Raw genomic sequence first — 23,594 nt, 5'->3', positions numbered from 1 at the left:
GCTCTCATGGCTTTGTCCTGCGCTCTGCCCCGGCTATGCAGTGCCTACCCCTGCCCGTGCCCCTGCCCCAGTCCCACTCCCTCCCTCCCTCATCATGGGGGCCTTGATCTGCCCGCCCCCTTTAAAACCAAGAAAAAAATCTAAAGGGGTACACTTGTTAAAAAAGGTTGAAAACCCTTGACCTAACTCACTAATAATTTCTTATTGAATATTGCATATTGAAAACGAAACTTTCCAAATTACTTCAAAGAACCTTAACACACTTTGCTTAATATAGCAGGCCTTAAAAAAATCGCTGTTTGATACAATATTTGTGTTCATTCTGAAGCTTCGCCACAGTGAGAAGCCAGATCTGAATTGCTACATATGCAAGATTACACTTCACATTAAGCCATTATTTAAATGTGTGACTGTTTAAATAGAGAATCTTTCATACCAGCTCTTGCTTGCACAGCGTGAGTCTCTTTTTGTCCAAAGCCGTCTGGTTCATCCCTTTGGGCTTCTTTTCAGCATTAGCAATGAAAGCTCTATGTCCAGGACACAGGAAAACACAGAAGCATTTTTTGAGATAGTCAGATTTCTCTATTACAATGGCAGATAAAACAGGCTGCAAGTGAAATATTCTCTATAACACAGTGTACAAAGCTGAAGATGGTGATGCTGGAACTGTCAGTATAACAGAAATATTGGGGCACCTATCACAGGAGTGTGGCATGCATGTCACAGGAAATGATTCTTCCACGCTACTCAACCTCAGTGAGACTTCACTTAGGAAATTATAGCCATTTTAAGAAAGATGTGGACAGATCGGAAAGAGAATCCAGAGGAAGACAAGAAAAACTAATACAGATCTAGAAAACATGGCATAATATGGAAATATGACTGTTAAAGAAAGGTACAGTCTGTACCTTAATGGGTAGATTACCAAATCAATTCATGGCTGGGCTTCATATGTCTCTTAGTCCTGCATTACACAGTACCTAATGAGAAGGGTTTTACCTTGGCAAACACTTTGAATTCAGTTTAATTTTGCCTGCTTCTATAATGCACCTATCATGCACTTTTTTGCATCTCAATTACTCCCATGGACATTTTATTCTGAGAATCCAGAAAACCTGATAAGTGATAGGTGAAAACAAGTCCCAAGTACATTAAAACATACTTTCCTTGTATAAAAGTGTTGGCTTGTAAAAATCCTCTTGTACACCAGTTTAAGGCCATTTAGATTTTTTCATTTGTACCATCAATTTCTCAGCCAATAGGAGAAATGTGCTGCCAGTATACAATATTCATTTTGGGCTTCTCTAGTAAATTAGATTACCTGCTTTGATTGATAAAGTTACTGACAGTAGTCTGCATTTTCTTTTCTGATGCAGTCTCCGAAACTTTGATCAAATCTTTTACTTGCTCTAATCCTTCTTCCTAAAAACAAGATGTGAAAACATGTGATGTAGGAGAGTGATTTCTCAGTTTGTCAGTATAATTATTTACAATATGGTTATTCAGGATATGGCTAGTGACAGAGAGGGAGGTGAACTTGGAACCCAAAAAGTAATGGCTTTGAAATGTCTGTCTGTCTTAGGCAAGTCATTTAAATAAAATCAAAAAATTAAACTTGGCTGCATCCACATGAGCATGGACATTTGTTTCCCTGGGGACAATAAGTGACACACCTTGTCCTGCTGCTACTTGTCCCTGGGGAACGCCAATACTACATGTGTTCTGGCGCACAGCAGTTTGCCCTGGATGGGGTAAGGGAGGCTTAGGCCAGCAACTGTGCTGGCCCCAGCAGCCTTACCTGGAGTCCTGGGGGCCTTGGGGAGCTGCAGCTGTAGCTGGTAGCTGGAGCATGGCTCTGGCAGGCCAGGTTTTGGTTTTGGGGGGCAAGTGCTGCCACCCCACTTTTTTCTGCATGGGTGTTTTTTACCCCGGGATCTCCCAGGGTAAAAAAAACCAAAACCATGCTGCAAGGTAACAGTGTGGGGACCACCTGAATGTGCAGTGCATGGCACCACAGATGGGTCTGCTGCACGACATACCACCTGGCTGAGCTCGCCTGGACGCAACCCTCAGGTACTAAGATAAGTCATGTAAATCCATGTTTAGAGTCTACCAACTAATGTCAACAGGCGTTGCATTGAGCCATCAGATATCTAAATAACTGACTTGATTCTAGAGGTGACCTCCATGGGAATGGCAGGTGCTCAGGCTCCCTCAAAATTGGGCTGCTTCTTCAAGGGCACCCAGGTTTGAAGATGTGGGCCACATCAATACAACTCAATTTCAATGAAGTTACTTCTGATTTACTTCAGTAGAAATGAAACAAGAATCAGGCCCTATATAACTAAATCTGGGTGCCTCAAAATTAAGACACTCAACATTAGAAGCCACTTATAAGAATTTTCCCCCTAATTCTAAAAAGCCTGTTCTAACTAGGCTAACCAACCACCATGCAGGGCCCGTCAGTGCAAGACAGCGACTGCACATGCCCTATTGAAAGAATCAGCTCTGTTATGACAATGAGAAAACTTAAGGAGTCTCTTCAGTTGCAAACAGGCACGGTTTTCTGGGGAGAAGGCCCGAGAAAGATGAAAATGTTGGCAGTCCTGTAAATTTAGAGGTAATTCACCTTGTTAGTCTGAAGTTAGGCAAAAGGTAGGTCAGATTTGTACCTCACAGACTAACTAAATCAAAGATGTACAGCATTGATGAGCCCTTTGATGAGCCCATGCTCACTTCATCAGATGTTGTGAAAGGACTTGCACAAAGTAATGCATCAAATAAATTAAGTAAGTTGTCCCGCTATAAAAGGGCTTTGGACAGAAAGCAAAAATAAGGCTGTTCTGCGTAGTTGCTCCTGAACTTAGGAACTCCCTCCCTCTTGAGGGCTACCAGAATCTGATCCTGGACATCTTGCAGAAGCTGTGGAAGACCTTTCTCTTTCTGCAAGCATTTAAGAAACAAAGCTTGGCTGAGATCATATAATGAGTCTGTTTTATGTATAAAAATCAAGTTCCCCTTTTAGGTTGCTCTTTTCATACAACCATAGAAAACTAGGGTTGATAGCGACATCAGGAAATCATCTATTCCAACCCCCCTGCTCAAACAAGGGCCATCCCCAGCTAGATCATCCCAGACAAAGCTTTGTCTAGCCAGGTCTTAAAAACCTCCAAGGATGGAGCTTCCACCACCTCTCTGGGTAACCTGTTCCAGTGTTTTACCACCTTCCTAGTGAGAAAATTCTTCATAATATCTAACCTCAATTTCCCTTGCTGCAACTTGAGACCATTGCTCCTTGTTCTGTCATCTGCCACCGCTGAGAATAGTCTAGTTTCATCCTCTTTGGAACTGCCCTTCAGTAGTTGAAGGCTGCTATTAAATCCCCTCAGTCTTCAATTCTCTGGACTAAATAAGCCCAGCTCCCTCAGCCTCTCCTCAGAAGTCATGTGCCCCAGCCCCCAAAACATTTTTCTTGCCCTCTGCTGGATTCTCTCCAATTTGTCCACATCCTTTCTGTAGTGGGGGGCCCAAAACTGAACACAGGACTCCAGATGTGGCCTCACCAGTGCTGAATAGAACAGAATAATCATTACTGTGCTGGCAACACTCCTACCAATGCAGCTCAGTATACCATTAGCCTTCTTCGCAACAAGGGCACATTGTTGGCTCATATTTAGCTTACTGTTCACCGTAACCCCCAGGTCCCTTTCTGCAGAGCTGCTACCCAGCCAGTCACCCCCCCAGCCTGTACTGGTGCATGGGATTCTTAGGGTTAGGGCAGGACTTTGCACTTGTCCTTGTTGAACCTCAAGGAGATTTCTTTTGGCCCAATCCTCCACTTTGTCTAGATCTCTCTGAATCCTAGCCATACCCTCCAGTATATGTACTACTCCCCACAGTTTGGTGTCATCTGCAGACTTGCTGAGGGTGCACTCTATGCCATCTTCCAGGTCGTTGATGAAGATATTGAACAAAAATGGCCCCAGGACCAACACCTGGGGCACTCCACTTGATACTGGATGCAACTAGGCATCTACCACTACCCTCTGTGCCTGATGGTCTAGCCAGTTTTCTATCCACCTTACAGTCCATTTATCCAGCCCATACTTCCTTAGCTTGCTTGCGAGAATGTTGTGGAAGACCATATCATAATCCTTGCTAAAATTAAGGTATACTACATCCACTGTTTTCCTTGCATCCACAGAGCCAGCCATCTCATCATAGAAGGAAATCAGGTTGGTCAGGCATGACTTGCCCCTGGTGAATCCACGATGACTGTTCTGAATCATCTTCTCCTCCTCTGAGTGCATAGAAATGGATTCCTTGAGGATCTGCTCCATGATTTTTCCAGGGACTGAGTTGAGGCTGACTGGTCCGTAGTTCCCTGTTTCCCCCTTGTTCCCCTTCTTAAATATGGACACTATGTTTGGCCTTTTCCAATTATCCAGGACCTCTCCCGATTGCCATGAGTTTTCAAAGATGATGGCCAACGGCACTGCAATCACATCAGCCAACTCCCTCAGCACCTTGGTGTACATCCCATCAGGCCCCATGGACTTGTATATGTCCATTTTTTCTAGTCCCTAACCTGTTCTTTCATCACTGTTGGCTGTTCACATCCTTCCCAAACTGTGCTGCCAGGTGCAGTAGTCTGAGAGCTGACCTTGCCTGTGAAGACTGAAGTGATAAAGACATTGAACACTTCAGCCCTTTCTGCATCCTCTGTCACTAGGTTGCCTCCTCCATTCAGTTGCCTCCTCCACTCACGCTTTCCCTGATCTTCCTCTTGTTACTGACATACGTGTAGAAACCCTGTTCTCTTACTGTAAGCAAACCTGAACCTTTGTTGGGAAAGGTGGTATATAAATCACATAAAAAAGTAATGAATATGCTGTAGGTATAGTTTTTTTCCTTCCCATGCAGCACAGTTCCCAAAATAGATCTCCTCTCTGCTGCTGTGGATTCAAAATAGCAGCAGCAGGAAGAGTATTTTCTCCCTTCATTTACCTAGAAATAAAGAAGGAATCTCAGAGTCCTCATGCATCATGCATCAAATGTGGCTGTATCACTCTCTGCATGAAGGACAATGGCATTTCTGACATTGCTGTTACTTAGGGTTGCTATTTAAACAACATCAAGACCCATCAATGAGCTATGGTACAGATCATCCTCAAATCCAGGGATCTCCAAGAATTTATGTAACCCTTTTAATTTCCAGCAGTAAATTATATCTGGAACTAGCAACCTGGGAGGAATCCTTCAAAATATGCCACTCCAGTCAATCGGTGACCCATGGAGAAACACTGTGATGCCTGGCACTTTGAGCTAGAACATCATTCCCAAGGGCCATATAGCAAGAGGACTGAGGAGAACCCAGAACTCATCTCTGAAAAGCAGGAAGATTTAAGTTGCTGCACAAACTTCCTACAGGCATGGACATTGCCATGGTAGTTCAGGAACATGAAATGCTTTCCTTCACCCTCACATTCTTCTGGAAATTGTCTCCAACTCTACATTGCAGCAGGCTTACCAGTTGATCTGCCATTTTCTCTAGCATATTGGAAGTGTACAGTCGGAAGGTCTGGTCTCCCCAGCAACTCTTGACTGAAACACAAGGCTTCTTCTCATCATATGGCAAGTAGTGATAGTTCCTGTGAAATGCATGAAGCTGTATGAGCAGACTGTCCAAGCAAGCAAACAACACGGGGCAAGTTCACAGAGTGTGTGTAAAGTGATACAGCTTGTATATCTGAGAGAAAGAAAGAGAGGGTGGGCATGTGCATGCACATAAGGGAGCTTGAGTGTAAGTTAATATACATCTCTGTCTTTCAACCAATGGGGCAGTTGTTAAAAAAATGTGCAACCTGAAGGCTGATGAGGTCTCTTCCAGCCCTACTTCTCTATGATAAGTAGTATCATCTCTATGATACTGGTAGCAAACTGCAGCCTCTAAGACTTGGTGGAAGAGAAGAAAGGGCAGAAGAAATAATTCCCTAGCCTCCAAATACGACAGTATCAGAACTGATTGACTTAGTACTCCTGAACTTTGACGAGGAAAGGGAGCAAAGCCAGTAAAACTAGACACTCGGAGCACCACTAATGCCTGTTGGTTGTTACTTCCTACAACAAGAGATGCAGATCATACTGTGTAATACTGAGGGGAGAGTAAATTTTGGTCTACTCTTATGGGAAAACCAATGGACTTTGTGTAACATCTACGCAGAACAAACACACACCAGTCGCTTTACCAGCTTGCTCCTGTCAAAATTCATTTCCCTGAAGTGGTATCTGTAGAAACTTCTCCCTGGCAGAAGCAGGACTGGAGGGAGTATGTGGGTATAATACCAGGACTGGAAATGGCTCAATAATAAAGTGTAGATGTATTTTTTTCTGTTCTCAGGAGTTATCTTTAGTTTAAACCCAAGAGCTCACTGCTTTGTGCTACATTTAATTTGTGCCTTCAGCTAAATCATTTCCCTGAAAATGGAAAACCAGCAGGAGACTAGTTTGGCTGGAAGCTCCATAAAATGTAGCATACGTCTGCCAGGGAGTCTGATGCTTAGATGTAAAATGTTGTAAATGCCATGTTGACAAGATATCTCTGAAGGCAGCCATCAGAATAGCTCTCTCATTCCTATAGCATTGAATTCATTCCCTTTCAAAAGAGATCCTCCCCCCACCACCCTGCCATTACAAATTGCTCCAGTCAGCCCCACAGGATTCAGCATGCATCAGATGCCACTCTATAGACCCATTCGGTGCACTTTGCTAATGTCAGAGGAGAGGAGAAAAACAGTGAAAATGAGAGTAGACAGTGTCCCTGGGGAAGCCACTCCACTCGCAGAGTGTGGACCTGGTGCTCTGCATTTGAAGAAGGGGGATTCCAGGGAACTGGCCATTTGCTCCAGTGTCTTGTCTCTGTGGACTGTCAAGCTGTTCCCAAAATGATAACAGATAAACTTTCCTGACTACACCACAGATCTCCCTGTCTTCAAGGAGACTTCGTACTCTACCATGAGATGTAACAGGTTAGCTTGGAAGGAGTCACACTACTATAATAAGAGAGAATTGGGAGAGAAAAGAAGGCTTTTTGTCCATCTGTAAATATGCCCCCAAAAGAAATTCTTCATTCTCATAAAATTTAATAGGTCTGATGGCCACAGTTTTCAAAAGCAACTACTAACTTTAGTGACCTTCATCTTTTGGGGTATCCAACTCAAAAGACCTGAGTTAAAGCCAGGGGTGGTCAGCCTCTTCCTGAAATCCATGCCCCTTTAAAGTGTTTCAAGTCACTCAGAAATTAAGGCAACTAAAAACTCTAGGCGCTTTTGAAAATCCTGGCTGTAACCCATGGGGTTCCAAAGAAAATACAGTAAATAGGTTTTTGTAAAAGGTACTCTAAAAATATAGATTTAAGAGAATGAAATCTTCTTTGTGGTTATATGTAACCATCCTATGGAATATCATAACGCGATACAATTCTCCAGGACTGCAGTAACGTACAGCTACTGTGAATTCAATCCTAGTGAATTCCATAGGAGTTTTGATTTTAAGTAGTATGGCCACATAAATCTTGGGACATCTATACAACTGATGGGTTTTTACCTTCGTTCTGCTCCACGAGGAAAAGGCAAGACCATCCCAAACTCATTCCTGAGTGGAAGTATATGTCAGAACTCTCCTAATCGTGATTCACAGAACTTTTTGGTTCTTTTATGGGTGAGCTGTTGCTTTTAAAATCTTCTTCTCTTAAAAGACTGAAACTTCCTATTATTAATCCTTCCATGGGGTGCTGAGCACAGCCATTCCTTTCTATAGTTTGCTCTTGTTATGCATTATATGCATTATATTAAATATGAAAAATCATAGGCAATTCGTATGGCAAGTCCCACTTTTCTAATTCTACTTCTAAACAGATAACATTTTGAAACACCGAAGTGTTTCTACAGTTGAAACAATTTATTTTAAAGCCAATTTATAGATCTAATACTTATCTGATTTATCAAATAGAGTTGATCTGTCAGTTGATCAAATATTGATTAACATTAGGAATAACGTTTCAGCTACTGTGACAGCATCAATGAAACGCTAACATAAGGAGTCACAAGTGTCCCTACTAGGGTATATGAAGACAGACAGCACAAGAAAAGAAAAATAAGAGGCAAAACATTTTATAGCTGCGCAAATGAAAGGAAAATGGATCCGTAGTGAAAGAAAGAAAGAAATGAGCCAAAAAATGGAGCTGCAGCTTTGAAAAGAAAGAAGTTTATTCCTTTTTCTGTAGCTCTTAAAACATAAATTCCTGTCAAGGGGAAATCTAATAATCCCTCGGTCTGCCTCACAAGATAGTAACTCAGCATGGGCCCAATCTACAGCATTATGATGAGAGGAAACCACTTGACAGACACTGATATTTATGTCTTTATTTGCCGCAGAAATGACAGACCATCAATGCAATCTTCACTTCCCCTTAGTTTCACTGTTTATTTCTAACTGTGTTCTTTACCATAAGGCAGGACTCCACCCAAGCACCTCTGCACCCCATACAGGTGCAGGATCCAAACTAACACCCAATCTAGCTGGTCCCTACTTCTATAATCTCCACTGGCACTGCCCTGACGCTTGGCGGTGACAGGTACTGTCACATTCTGACATAGGTGACTGGAAGGGGGTGCACGGGGGTGCATATGCCCCCCCGATGGGGCCGGTGCCCCCCCTATGGCTGATACCGATGCTGTTGGCAGGGCTGGTGCCCCACCCCCCACAGGGCCACCACCGTCGGCAGCTTCTGCGGGTGCCCCCCAGATTCAGGAGGCATCAGTCACTCCTGCCTCCTGAGCTTCCTGCACTACAAACCTTCCTTGAATTCAGTGATAGTCCTAGTGGGATGGTCTTGCCTTTTCCTCGTGGAGGGTAGTCCTAGTGGCCAAAGCAGCAAAGGTGGGGTTTGCTTCCATTGTTTCCATTCTGAAATGGAATTAAATCCTTAACCTCTTTTTTTCCTCAAGGACAATCCCGCCTGTCCTTAAATTCAGCTGCAGCAGTATTTATTTCTGTTTTTATTTGCTATATCAACTCTCCGTTTTTTCTCCATGGCTTATCAGTCTTCCATTTTCCCCATTTGTTTCCTTGTATGTGTTGCTTAATGGTGGAAACCTAGGGTGCTTGTACATGCGATGGGGGCTTAGTCCTTCCGGGTTGCATTCTATGCCCCATAAATTGAAACGGTGAGTTTTTAATTGAAACAGTGGGTTTTATGTTTCTGTCACTGTATACGTGCATGATCCTTTTTTCTTTTCAGTGGAGCCTGCCCGCCTCTCCCGTGCCTGGGGGGTGAGTTAATGCGGGGGACCTTAGTCCTTCCCTCCACAGCGGTGGTGTCCTCCAGAGCTGGCCAGGCAGGCTGGAGGGCTGGGTGCTGCCCCAGCTTGGAGGTGCCCAATCCAATTCTTCTCCAAGCTCGCCTGGGCTTCTAGCACCTCATGCACCATCCCTGTCACCTTCTCCAGCCGTCAGCACACCCAGCTGTCCTCCTGCCACCTCCCTGCACTGCCCCAGAGGCAAGCCAGCCCATTCCCATGCAGTCCCAGGTGTCCTGGTGGCCACTGGTGCCTGCTGAAGGCAGAAGCAGCAAGGGGCCTGATCCTTTTTTTCAGTGGAGCCTGCCTGCCTCTCCTGTGGCTGGGGGCGAGCTGGCAGATTAATGGCTACAACGTTCCAAGTTGCAATGTTGCAAACTAAACTACAACGGCATGTGGTTTAGTTTATGATGCTGCAAACTCATTTAAAAGCCCCAAAACTCATGTACATGTAAAGTGTGAGGCCATTAAGCCACACAAAGGGAAATTTCCATCATGTGTACATGGTAACATTGTCACGTGTACAAGTGCTCCTACTTCCTAGAGTTCTGGAAAGTGCTTTTGGAAACAAATCTGTTTTCTCAGCAAAAAAAAGAACTAAATTCTGATATCTCTGCTATGCATTTCACGTATTGTCTTATTTATTTCAACAGAGTTCTTCCCTATCATCAGTGGTATTGATGCAAAAAAAGACTTTACCTTCCTTTTTCTGACTCCATAGGCCCCATCTACACATTACACTTAAGGTATGATTAACCAGTTAATCATGCCTCAAGTGGTCACCCAGCCACATATTCAATCAATAAATGGTATGATAAAAAAGGGAAATGAGCTACAAGGTTGTACCAAAAAATATGTAATAACTTGGTAGTTGCTTCCTATCGTGCCATTAACTGAATGCATGGCCAGAGGCCCCTGTGGCTGGGAGCCCCATCAGCTGATCACAGCTCACATGTGGGGGGGGAATCCAGGGCAGCGAGTCTAGGTCAGCTGATGGGGCTTCCAGCTGTGGGAGCACATAGTGTGCCCCCATGGCTGGAAAGTCCAGCAGCCGACCTGGGCTCCCCGCCAGGGGAGCTTGCTTCTTGCTGGTGGAGGGATCAGGCTCCCCCTGCACTGGCAATACGGCATGATAGGATCTAATGAGTGATCCCACAATCACACCTTCTACCATGCGTGTGTGGCATGGCAGGATGAGCGATTGTGTAGATCACACATAACCTCTAAAAATGCCTTTACCTGCATGCTTAGAGAGGCCACGTAATGCACAAAAACAACCGTGGCCAACTCTCATTACAGGTCAACATTCTTGGATGGTGGATATCAGCACACATCCATTGACTTAAATGGAACTTGGCCTATTTTTGCTAAGGATGTGGCAAGTTATATTTCACTATGTTCAATGATCAGCTGCTCTTTTAAAGCATAAGCTCTCTCCAGCTCTGCTGGGGTTTATATTAATGAAACTCAAATCTATGTCACAGTGGTACAGGGCAAAACCCAGGGATCTGCAAGTTATACATATGACATTTAAATGATCTACCTGTTTCCTTCTGTGATAAGAGGCTTCTCGGGGTGGGTTGTGGATATCAATGGCATTGCAATGTCAGGGGAAGCTTCACTCTGCCCTTCATGCAGCAGAGGAGCACTTTCTTCCTCTTCTCCTTCATGACCCTTTTTTTTACTCCCCGCTCCTGGCGACCCTCCATCAATGACATTCCCAAAGTTACCTAGGGTACAAAACAAGGGTACAAAGTCAGAGGACAGCTGGTGGAATGAAGTTACACAGGTGCTAAAACTGTATATAAGTGTCCCTGCGCTTCAGCATGGCAGCAGGGGTGCTTGAACTAAAGCTTATTTAACAACGAGAAGGATCTGTTCTTTGCCTTTGTCCAGCGGTCCTATGGTGGCATGGAATGACCCAGCCAAGATCAAGGCAGGCAAGAGCCAGGACCTAGCCTCTGTCACTGCCACTTCTCCCTGCTGCTTGGCCACAGTCTATGCGGTGCTCTGTGGCACTGAACACCACCAAAACCTCCTGCCACCAAATGCTGCCAAAGCCCCCTTGCTTCAACCAGATCTGATGGCTCCCATGGTTAAAGGTCATAGGTTGCCAGCCCCTGTCTTAATCTATTAAAAGAAAAAGAACTGATATAGCAATGTCTCTGTGTGTCCAGCTCCTATTCCTTTCTTCCTGGTCTTCTGTAAAAGCTGCCCTCCTTGCAGGCTCCTCCTTGCTCTTCCTCCTTGCTTCCAGTTCCTTTTACTGGCTCAGGGGGCTTTTCTTGTGATAAAGAATCTAAACACCAAGTAACCTGCCAGTTCTCTACTGATCAACAGCATGGGGTACAGTCTATTACCAAAGTCCACAGACTGCAGTTCAAGAACCGATGCACAATGGTCTATAAGTCAATACATACTATGAACTCAATAGTCCTTTTACAGTGGTTTTACTCATGTCAGTCTATCAAATTCAACAAAGTGTCAAGAGTATTAAGGGAACTCAGGCCCACTGTGCTCTCAGTAGGCTTCTAGATTGTTTAAGAGACCAGAAACACTAGACTCTGGTGAAGTCAAGTATTGCAGAGCATGTGCCCAGACAGTGTAGAGATTTTGGATTTCTTGAATCAGCCTGCTTACCTCTAGTGAAAGGTTTATGACATTTTAAAGATTTATTTTTTTTAAAATGACAGGAGCCAAAAATTGCTGGAGCAAAAGTGAAAAGGCCAGAGCCTGAATACAAAATACTGACCAGCAATTCCATCTGGATGTCTCAGCTCCCTCCTTCTCCTCAGCTAAGAGTTACAGCAGTGTGACAGCAAGTATCAGCCACATAATCTATTCAGGATCTATGCCAGCAGTTTCTGTTAGCTACTTTATCTGGTAGCATTAAGATGCCAACTAGGGCTAGCAACATATTGCCATTCTGGAAGTAAAGATGAACTTTAGTGACTGGTCCACAGAGAGAATAAGGGACATTCTCTAGAGCTAAATGAATTGAGAAGCCAACTGATAGCAGACGGTATTTTTGGAATGGAAAGTACAGAGTTATAGGCCCAGCTCGTAGTGTGTGCATGGGGAAGAAAGAGGTGTGGGGAGGGAGATAAGGCAGGCAAGATTTATGCAGTGATTTTATTTCCTGTTTTTATCATGTGGATCCTCTTTACAAGAGCTCATCTCAGAAGTAAAAGTTATTTCTCATTCAAGCAGATATAGTATTGTGGCTTAAGAAGGGGTCTTTAGTAATAGGAATACTGTGAGGACCAAATTTCATTTATGGCACTCAGTTTTTCTGCTAACAGTCCAATCAGTGATACATATAGAAGTTTACCTGATGCAGTGGTTACCAGTATTAACAAGGGAGAGGTGTGTGTTAGACTGACTAGTACAAATTTTTATTAGAAATGGGCTTAAGACACAAAAGGGGATCCTGAATCTCATATCATTACACTGAATAGATTTGGATTTAATTTCAGCCTATTATATAAATAAAGGTCATTTGCCAGATTTGGATCCGATTTCCAACAGTAGGCAAAACTGGTAGCTGTTCAGATCCAGGGTTCAGAGCCAGACTCATCTTGACAGCTCATTCTTAACATGAGCCAGCTTTTGGTTTTTATCATTCAAGTATACAAATGCACTTCTTGATAATCCTGGCTCATTCTCCCTACCAAGTCTAAGTGTAGGTCAATATTACACATAGCTTTTTTTGTCTATGAGGTCCCTCCGTGTTCATACACATTCTTCAGAAAACAGACACGCCCAGACAACTAATCACATGGAAAGATAACATGGGGATGATCTAGTATAGCCCTGCCATTCTGGAAATGTTCCTGAGCACACAAATTGTTAAGAAGAACTAATTCAGAGAAGGATGGTCACACTTCCTCAAGAGAAAAGAGGTTGGATGTAGGTTTTCAGTTGAGGTTTGTAACTATTCAACTAACATTTATTTATTAAGTGACCTATTTTCTACTTTGGGCAAATCCAATCCCCGACTTCCTGCCTTTCCACAGCTGTGAACGATCCCCTTTTGCAACACAAGCAGTACAGTCCTCATGTACTAGAAAGGAACATAGGACATTTAGGGAGCGTAAAGTTGTCGGTGTGGTGCAGCTCAGCTTTGCCCTGGTGCCCTCATACATCTGCAAGCAGAAGTGGATTGGTAGGATTGCACGAGGAGATCCCCAACTCCCTGGATCCCCCTCCTTAGGGAATCCCTAAGGGTGCCTGTACACAAGCTCGATTCATCAAGTCTGCTGGAACATGGTAATTACCACACTCCAGCAACCTCCCGTGTCTTGTTAAATAACCTTTAGTTCAAGCACCCCTGCTGCCATTTTGAAGTGCAGGGATGCTGATACACAAGGTGTGGTGCTTTAATTAGAGCAGCTCTCGGAAAATGAATGGTTGGTGCCTCCCACAACTGGGGGACGGCATGGCAGTGAGCGGAGGAGAAGGGGGGCAAGCGGCAACCACCTGCAGACACCACCAGCTGCGTTGGTGGTGAGGAGGGGGCAAGTAAGAGCAGTGACCACCCGCAGAAGCCGCCGGTGGCTTTGGCGGCAGCCAGTCTCAGGGGGGGCACATGCCCCCACCCTCCATGCCTCTCCTACGCTTTGCTTATGTCTCAGAACCACTCTAATTAAAGCGCCACACACCCCACTGCCCCAGAGCATGTGTAAAAGTGCCCTAAGAGTCCTGAGGAACTGCAGTAGCTTCAATTAAGTGATCTGCACCCTAAGTAAATATTCCTTCCAATGTATCCCTCTCATGGAGATGCAAAGTGCTGAGACAATGAGACAGTGCATGGGTACTAAATAGAAGGATCTGAGTATACAGGATCCAACTATAAAGGGAAGCAGCAAAGTATCAGGGTCCCCAGGTTGTCTAAAAGAAGGAATATCCAGAAATAATATAACTGTCAATACCATTAGGTTCAGAAATTAATTGAAATTTCAAAGTCCTTCTCCGAAGTCAGCCCCTGAGCTCTGTGAAATGCATCTGTCAGTAATAAAGTCACTGTAATACACAAAGATTTACTCTATGGATTGGAGAAGAGCGTTCCATACTTACCAACAGAAACCTCAAAGCTTATTGGTTTATCTCCAACTTTCCTGTCAATCATTGTGGCTTCAAAAAATGCCCCAAAGAGAAAAAATTCCTCAAGTTGCTCTCCATGGATCTATAGGGAAAGTGAGAAATAATATTTGTTCTACCTCTTAATATTATTTTAGTGCATAGGAATCTCTGCTGATGGTTTCAGCTTGTTCATTTATTGAAGGGCAGTTTTTCAAATCATCTTTCTAGAGCAATTCACAGACACTGTAATGTGACAGTACCCATCAAATATCCCTGCCCTAAAATAAGTCATATTAAACTGAAGGTGGTAATACAATTTCTTATCCATACTATATTAAACTGTAGCGTTCTAATGCATGCCTGTGCTCCCTTTGAAGGCTCCCCTGGGTGACTTCCGTCTATTGCCCATGTATTAATGTATTTCAGTCAATAGGAGCCTAATCCTAGGAGAGGCTGAGCACACTCCAGGCCCCAGGGAAGTCAACAGGATTTGAAGGCCCTCAACATCTTTTCATTGTTGGTGCAGAATTGACACTTATGATATATGTGGCTATAAAAGAACTGAAACATTTGTGACATGTGTGGGCCTCTATGTTTACATGACTCAGAGCAGGCAGCCAAGCTATAGTATAAGGCTGATTTTGCATAACAGAAGCCTGTGTTTGATGCTGAAGTATGTCCGGAACCAGATACAGCAAAGCTGCAGTGGCAAATGCATGAAGTATTAAATGGATTGTTGTTCAAATGTTTAGATAAATTGTGAGAGACAGTAGTGTAAAAGAAAGACAATAAGGAAGTATCCTGCTGCTAAAGGTATGCATCCCCAATTCAGTTACAACTTTCATATCCACAAAGAAGAATCTGGTCTGATCCAGCTCTAAAGGCTGCAGTGAAACAAAGAAAGAGCATCCAAGAGAGCACAAAATAACTGCAGGTGCTCCCTGTGCCTGAAGAAGGGTGTTTGTACCCAAAAACTTGCAAAGAAGAATTTTTCCAGCTATTTTAGTTGGTCTAATTCAAAATATCAGATTTATCCAAAGAACCTCATCTGTCAGGGAAACAAAGAAATTTAAATAAAGCCAATCAGGAATCCCTGATTAAAATATTAAGATCATGTTTACCAGCCTTTCAATAAATAGAAGATATGACTGGAAAAGGTTGGAGGGTAACTCCTCAGACAACACCACCTGTGGGACTGCTGCGCATACCAAGATGCTTGTCTGATGGGCATTGAAGGAGGATACCTCCCCCAACCCTCACTATGGAGAACGCTGGCCGATGCTGCTCCATGGCAGACAAGACTCATCCCATAAGATTATGCTGATCTTTGGCAATTAATCGTGTTTTTGTCAATTAATCAATAAACTTCTCACATTGGTTGGAATTAAATTCTTTTTAACCCTTCTGACCTTGCTCAAAAGTGGCACACCATGCCACATTGATAGATGACAGCCCCAATCCAAAGCCCACAGAAATCAACAAGAGTCTTTTTATTTCTTTCAATGGGCTTTGGATCAGGTGGCAAAGAAAAAGGGAGGTTCTGCACACAGTGATGGTATGATGGTTCATTAATGTTTTCTTTCACCTCTATCACCAGGAATGTAACTAAGGGTGGGGGGACCAAGGCGTCAGCCCCAGGTGGCTACTTGGGAAAGCAGGAGCTGCAAAATAGCTGCTGGCCTAGCCGCTGCCAGTAGCCTGCTCAATGCACCAGTGCTACCCAGGGCACAGAACTGTCCAGTTATGCCTCTGGCCAGAGACTTGCACTACTGTTTTCTGAATGATGTGAAAATGAGAATTGCAGAAAACTCAGGGACCTCTCTGTTAAATGCCAGTAAATCAGAAAGACCAAAATATTTTTGAAAAAAGTATATATTTTTAACTAACTTTAATAAAACCCTATTGTGTGCAGCTAAGCCCACCTTTACCAAGCTGACACATGCTATGGAGTATTAATAGTATTTATCAAGGGTTGACAATGCAGAACTGTACAGACATATTGGGAGACACACTCCCCACTAGCTAATGGTGCATACTTTCCTATGAGGTGATTGGACCAATTCCTTCAGTGCCCTAAACTAATTTGCAAAACAAAATTCCCTAATTTAAGATTAGTTAAGCAGGATTTAGTGGCTCAGATGCTACTCTGAGTTATGTCCCATCCGATTGTCCCTGTTATCTCCACTGTAACCCCACCATGTGCATGCTGCCACACTGAATATAACTTAGAGCAAAGTTGGCCATAGGGTTACCATAAATCTGGGTTTTCCTGGTCAAGTCCTCTTTTTTTGGCCCCCTGTCCTTGTGTCCTTGTGTCTGGGCGGGTTTTTAAAATTGTAATTTAATAATAATCCACCTGCCTTTCACAAAGGAGCTAATATCTTGGTATAACCCAAGGTATCCTCATCTTGAAAGAATTGAGGGATGTGTCACTGTGGGGTGAGGTGTGGGATGAAACCATGAGAACACCTCATATTGAAGCTAGCCACAAGAATTAACTGCAGCTGAAGATCAGTTCTAATTTCCCTCTTCCATGTTTCTAACAACATTCGAAAGCAGTAAAGCCCTGACTCAGTATTGGTGATACATTTCTACTCCCATTTATCAAAGGAATAAATCTCAAATGTTCAATATGTTCTTGTGAGGAGCCTCAGTCAGTAATGTCAGACAGGAAGGCAAGTGGATTTGCCCCTGTGAGCCCACAGACTTGATGAAAACATCACACATTTTATGGCTTTTCTGTTTTCTTGTAATCTCCAGCATTCCCAACATCCCTTTTGCAGACCCGAAATGTAATGAATGTGTCTTCTGTAGCATGAAATATAGTTGAATGCCAAAAAACAAAAAAATGTTAAATATCTTGGAGTTGTGCTGGTGCATCTTAGTCATTCTGTTTTTGAGAGTTAAACTTAATTACTAGCAATAAATCCTTCTTATGGCTATTAATATTTATTGGTGCTGCAGTAGTCTATTTATCTACCTTAAATATTTTTCTCAGCCTCATTGCATTGTGTCTCAGTGCCTTGCAATCTTTAAGGTACTTATCCTCACAACACCTCTGTTTTCCTCATGAACAGAAATAGAGGGGGAACTGAGACACAGGAAAAGTCAATAAAAGACAATCCCCCCCTACAAAAAGGAATTTAGGTATCTAAAGGACGATTTAGGCACAGTTTAAGCATCTGAAGTCTAAAATTGCAATCTTTACTCAGCTGTTGCCTAACCCAGAAGGCATCTCAATCACCAGATGCCTTACTTCATGACAGAGTAACCTAGATGCCTAGAGTTGTGCCTCTGGGTACTAGATTTAATGTGCATTAACTAAAGCATGTTAATGCACATGTAGATGTGCCCAGTGAGTTATATTACTTCTCCCAAAGAGCTAACAGTTTAATAATACAGGAATCATGAAGGATGGAAAAAGGCTGCAACAAGCAATCATCTGGACTGCTTCTCTTTGCACTTACACTGGTTTTGATGGAGCAACTACTGATTTGCAAAAATAAAATCAGAGAATCAAACTCAGTGTTTATAAATATCAGTTATTCCCACTGGATTTCCACTTAACCTAACCTGGTAGTTTCCTTTAAGCATTGCAATACAGGTGGGTATTAAGGAGAAGCAGAAGAAGTCAAAGCAGAAGAAGGTTGAGTCAAATGCATGGAATGCCACCACAGACAATGGAGCTGTGTCCACTTATGCTAGCAGAAAAATTAGCCAACTTCAAAGAAGGCAACCCCAAGTTCTATATCTGCAATCTGCAAACTATATTTTCCAGTCTGAACTCTCATTAAGAGAGAGGCTCCTAATAAAAGGAAATGAGAGTAGCCTTAGGTAGAAGTGTGAATGGTGCCATGCTTTGCTACCACCCCATATCGAATGGCGTGTCTACATATAGCCATATGGCGATGTTGCTATGGCGCCATGCTTTAATACTTCCTTTTGGAAGTATTAAAGCATGGCACAGTACAGGCAGTTACTGTGCCATGTACTCCACACGTGGGTAGATTTTGCCACTACATCACTGTAACAGTGTGCTATACCCAGGAAGCGCGCCTCTACAGTGGCATAGCTGGCAATCACATGTAGACACTCGTGATCACTACATCACCATAGCGCACTGTATGGCACTGTAGGGGTGCCATACACTGTAGAGGTTCCATAGAGCAATGCAGAGGAGTCCCCCTAGGGCTGTATGGTAATGCGGTGCATCACTATGTCATCATAGGGCAACATGTAGACGCACAATTGTATTAGGAAAGTATGGGTGCGTCTACATGTTGCCCTATGATGACACTTTGCCTGTCATGCTCAGATAACCATTTAAGATGTCTAGCACTACTTTATTTTAAATTAGGGGTGTCCTATTATGGCCCCCTAAAACTAAAAATGGATATTTAAATAACACATAGCTACAAATTATTATTTTATGCATACATGCACCTGTCTGGACAATCAGTTTAAGCATTATTGGAGAATGAATATTCTATGTCAGAACAAAGCTACTCACCATTAGACCAGGAACTGTTCAATAGGAGGACTCAGGAATTTGGATGCTGACCTGTTGGGTCAGATCCATGGTTCCCTCTAGCCCACCGTCATATTTCTGACAGTTGTCAGCATCAGACTTAGAGCAAAGTGCAAGAAATGACACAGTAGGCAGATATAAGACTGGATTTGTCCTCTATATGTACATCACCCTGCATATGTTCAGAGTGCTAACATCATGCAAATAAAAATAACATCGACCATTATAGTCAGGATCAATGTAGAAAAGGGGTGGCCAACTTGATACAAGTGGCACAGACAGCCTCTATGTGTGGCATGTGGCAGATGGGAGAGGGGACAGGCATCACAGCAGCACGTAGGGCAGGGAGTAAAAAGCAAAGTTTCTGAAAGACACAGGATTCCACATTAGGGACTCAGCTGCGTGCTCAGAGCCTACTTTTCAGGTACTTTGAAACAAGCATCCATCAGTCTCTATATTCTATACTGACCTCTGGAGGCACATCGAATGGCTCAACTTCCACCTCGGTTGAGTTTGTCTTATCTGAAGAAGAAGATTTTCCATCCTCTGCTGCTTTGTCTGTTTTGTCTTTTCCTTTAGATGCTTTGGAGTCTTTATCTTTAGAGCGGAACTTTATGATCTTTGAAAATGTAGATTCATGAGCACCTCCAGAAAGTATCTCCACAGCAATTTCAATCAGAAGGCGGCCCCTAAAAGAGACTCCTTCCCCGAATCCTTCATTGAGCTCCTGGTAGTCATCCATTAAACTGTGATTCCTGGGTGAACCATAGAGATTGATCCAAGCTGGTCCAAAGGTAGGCAAGAACCCTGCAGATAAGATATATTTTACAGTGTTTGCCTTACAACTTTACACATTCTGCTGACAAGAGCTCTTTCTTTGAGAGCTATAATCACTGAGGACTCGATCTAATGCCATTTCTAGGGGATGCTGGAGTCTCCCCAGCAGTGAATTTAGGAATCAGAGCGTCTGCCACTTTTAAGCTCCTCTGAGATTTCTTCAGCAGAACAGGTGAAGTCCTAGAGCCAAGAAAACTATTGTAGCTCTTAAAATGGAGAAGCATTGGCTCCCTGCTCTGCAGACTCAGGCCATGATGGGGGAAGAGAAAAGATTCCTCCTCTTCCTCCTCAAATTGTTCTCAACTCAGACCCAGCAAAACATTAGAATCCATGACTGATGATATATCTATTCCCAACCCCATTACATGGGCTGGGTGCTGGGGAGAGAACTTATCTCTCAGATATCTAGAAACGGTTCATGATCTGTCCCTTAAGAGCAAGTGTCACTTTTCTACCTAGCAGTGAGAGTGCAGTGGTGTATGTCCTGCATTCATTTTGCTTGAATTAGAAATATCCCATGGCAACGTGATTGCAGCATTTCCAGAGATGATACTAAGCAAAATAATGTTATTTAGTAGCATCGGGCACTTTCACATGTGCTCTGGGGGTAGGAGGGCGGTGCTTTACTTAGAGCAGCTGAGAGCCACTCTCATTCAAGCACCACCACGTCTCACATATCACCGGCCCTGTGCTTAAAGACGGCAGAGCAGGCACTTGAACTAAAGCTTGTTTGAGGAGCTTTAGCTCAAGCACCCCCGCCACCATTTTTAAGCATGGGGGACGCTGATACACGAGACACAGGAGGCTGCTGAAGCACAGTAATTGCCACACTCCAGCAGACTTGATTAATCAACTCTGCTCCAACACACTGGATTTCCAGCACATTGGAACAGCCTCTGCAATTGTGTATAGGTGCCTATTGTGACAGAGGGCAATACATGCACCAGGACATGCACAATGGGCCATCAAGCACATAATGAGATCTGGCTTTGAATAACATGCAGGGATGGGGGTGTTCTCTCAGAATCAACAAAAGGTCTGAGCATCATTTCACTCTTTGTATTCTTTAAATGGTATTTACCTGATGCCCAGATCTTTAGTAAGTAAATTGAATCCTATGAGCCTGTAACAGTTTTTAACAACAAACATTCCTCCCCCCACCTTTATCTCCATCTTGTTCATTTGAGATTTTCTTCAGATCTATGAAGTGAGTAGCCAAAGCAACATCATTCATGCTGCCTTCATCCCACACCTGGATTTTGACTCTTCTGCACAGTGGGGGGAACATCTCTTTGAAGACGATCTGTTCATGCCACACAGGATCAGCACAGTTTTTTTGCACTGTTGTTCGGCCCTGAAATGAAAGCCCAACAACTTCAGATACTGTAAGACTAGATCTGATTTGGGAGAACAAAGCTGAGTCTAACAAGTTCTGTCTGATCTACATTGATCTAAGTACAAACAGTTTTTAAAAGCAGTTATCCAAACTAGTATATTTACTATAATTCGAAAGCATGTCTCCTTTTATGCTAGCCAGCACTAACATAAGATGGATACAACACTGAAATAATGGGTGCAAGAAGTTTCTTATTTTCCTCTACTTATTTAATGACGGGTCATGTTCCTGTTTTAGAATGCTTACCCACAAATAGTGCAATAATTATCCTATCTTGCATGCACAAATCTATCTGTGTGCTCAGACACTGGTATTTTCTGCCAGTGCGTTTCCCATGTCATTGGACTATGTGCTAAGCACCTTTGGAAAGGCCAAAGGGGCTAGAATTTCCCCCTCCTAGGCCTGACAATGACAGCGGTGCTGTTTCAGGGTCCACACTGCAACCAAAGGTGGAAATAACCCTCTAGCCTTTGGCATGCCCAATTCATTGTAAACAGCCAGTGTGGAACCATGCAACTATAGGTCTATCTTCTCTAGCCCTACTCTCTGCATCCCAGAACCACACCACCAAACCACTCCTTTCTGTAATCAGAACTGCATTGAACAGGAAACTTGAGTTGTGTGCCTACGTTCGGCCACAATGACTCTCACACATCCACAAATAGGTCAGATATTTTGACCCATATTTTGGGGGGCGTGAAATTTTGCAAATTCAAAAAGTCAGATTTGGGTATGCAAGTTAAATGTGCGAGTGGAGTTTAGGAGTCTGAAAAAAATACACATTTGCATTCCCAAACATGTTGGTCTTGAAAAACTCTCCTAAGGCACAAAAGCATCTACAGGTTTATTGAAAGTTTGTGAAAGATTCTACCTAAATCTGATCTTGCTAACACAAGTATAACCAAGACTAACTCCAAGGCAGTCCCTGAAATTACACTTGGGTAAGACAAGAAGTGGGTCCTTGGATGTCATCTCTACTAGCAATCATCATAAATCTAATGGCACCAACAGGGCAGCTCTATTGCAGAAAGCAATGCTGGAAGCTGTTGTATAACGAGGGTCAGGAGAAGTAGGGTTAGACAACATATTGATAATGGAAGTTGAGCTAGGACTAACTATTACTTCCCTGGCTGTTGTCACTGGACCTAAGTACAGACAGTTAAAAAGCCCCAGGCTGAATCAATTCAAACTTTGTAGGTTTCTCTTAACTGCATAGACTGAACCATAAACAAGTGAACTCTTGTTCACTTTTGAAACTGGAAAGGCAGCCAGACCTTTGCAGAGGTCCATACCAGCAGCCAGGAGGTGATAGAGCACACCTCCCAGCCTGCTGGCCATGCCAAAGGCACCCAAATGCAGCCGAGCAGGGCTCATCCTTGACGGGCTGCCCAGCACATGCCCCTCAAACACTTATGGATCCCACTCGGGGGGAACACTCTCTCCAGCGGGGGGCTGGCCAGGTTCCCTAGCCTCAGAGGGATCTCCAACCCTGGCAGGGTCCCCTGAGCCCTGTCCCTCCCCCATTACCAGACTGAATATTAAACTTTAGACATTAGGGTGGGGAGGACCCCCTCCCCCACCAGCCTGGCACCGGACCTCCAGACGAGTACTGTCCAGCTTGGGGTGGGGGAGAGTAGCCCTCAGTGGGGATTTACTCCCCCGGCCCAAAGCCATGCATGATTCTTCCCCCCACCTGCCCTCCTGGAGCTGGGAGCCGGGCTGGAGTCCCCCAGCCATACCCCCTCCTCAGCAGTCCAAAGGAGTGATAGTGCTCTGGCTAGTGAGTCGAGGGGTGAGGTAAACCCTGCTCCGCTGGAGCAGACAGCACAGCCCAGGGTGAGAAAGCATCCTGGGATGCTGGGAGACTGTGAGTTAACTTGATCTGGGAGGGAAGTTCCAGAAACTGGTTTGACCTAAATCAGTTAAGTCTGATACTACATCCAACCAGGTTTACCTTGAACCAGTTTTGGCAATTTTGAAAGCAGTTTAAGTGCAATGAATTTCTGCCCTGTTACAGGTTTAAACTGGTTTCTGATCACTTGAACTGGTTTATGTGTGACTTCTGTCCCTACCGTAGAAGATCTGCACTGGTGCAGAATTCCAGCTGTGAAATTCCCAAGTGAATCTACGGTTCTAAGATCCAGAGCATGCCCCCCCCCGCCCCCGCCTGCCAGCCTTTGGCTGAGTGCGAGGGAATTACAGCACTGTATTTCCAGCGTGTGTCATTTCACTTCACTGTGATTTGATTCTTTATTAATGGAACGCTAAAGGATTTTATTTTCTGTAGGTCTAGCTGAGGCTGAATCTACTAGTATGCCACTGGTAATCAGTCCCTGATTTTCACAGCAATTTGGGGACTGAAGAATTCTTGTTGACGGCAAAACATTGAATA

At 43.8% G+C, this 23,594-nt stretch overlaps 1 protein-coding gene across 1 annotated transcript in view; it reads right to left on the bottom strand.

The window, feature by feature from the left end:
* Positions 1 to 23,594, bottom strand: part of FER1L6 (fer-1 like family member 6) — a 91,667-nt gene that overhangs the window by 50,719 nt on the left and 17,354 nt on the right. Inside the window, exons 10-16 of the mRNA XM_006028470.1 lie at positions 20,968 to 21,160; positions 19,439 to 19,776; positions 14,436 to 14,544; positions 10,903 to 11,089; positions 5,531 to 5,651; positions 1,322 to 1,422; positions 437 to 527 (exon numbers count right to left, since the gene is read on the bottom strand). Coding sequence (XP_006028532.1) covers positions 437 to 527; positions 1,322 to 1,422; positions 5,531 to 5,651; positions 10,903 to 11,089; positions 14,436 to 14,544; positions 19,439 to 19,776; positions 20,968 to 21,160 — 1,140 coding nt within the window. The remainder of the gene's footprint in view (positions 1 to 436; positions 528 to 1,321; positions 1,423 to 5,530; positions 5,652 to 10,902; positions 11,090 to 14,435; positions 14,545 to 19,438; positions 19,777 to 20,967; positions 21,161 to 23,594) is intronic.

The sequence above is a fragment of the Alligator sinensis genome, unplaced genomic scaffold, assembly GCF_000455745.1.
Source record: "Alligator sinensis unplaced genomic scaffold, ASM45574v1 scaffold681_1, whole genome shotgun sequence".
Lineage (NCBI taxonomy): Eukaryota > Metazoa > Chordata > Crocodylia > Alligatoridae > Alligator > Alligator sinensis.
This window is presented reverse-complemented; position numbering and strand designations above follow the sequence as displayed.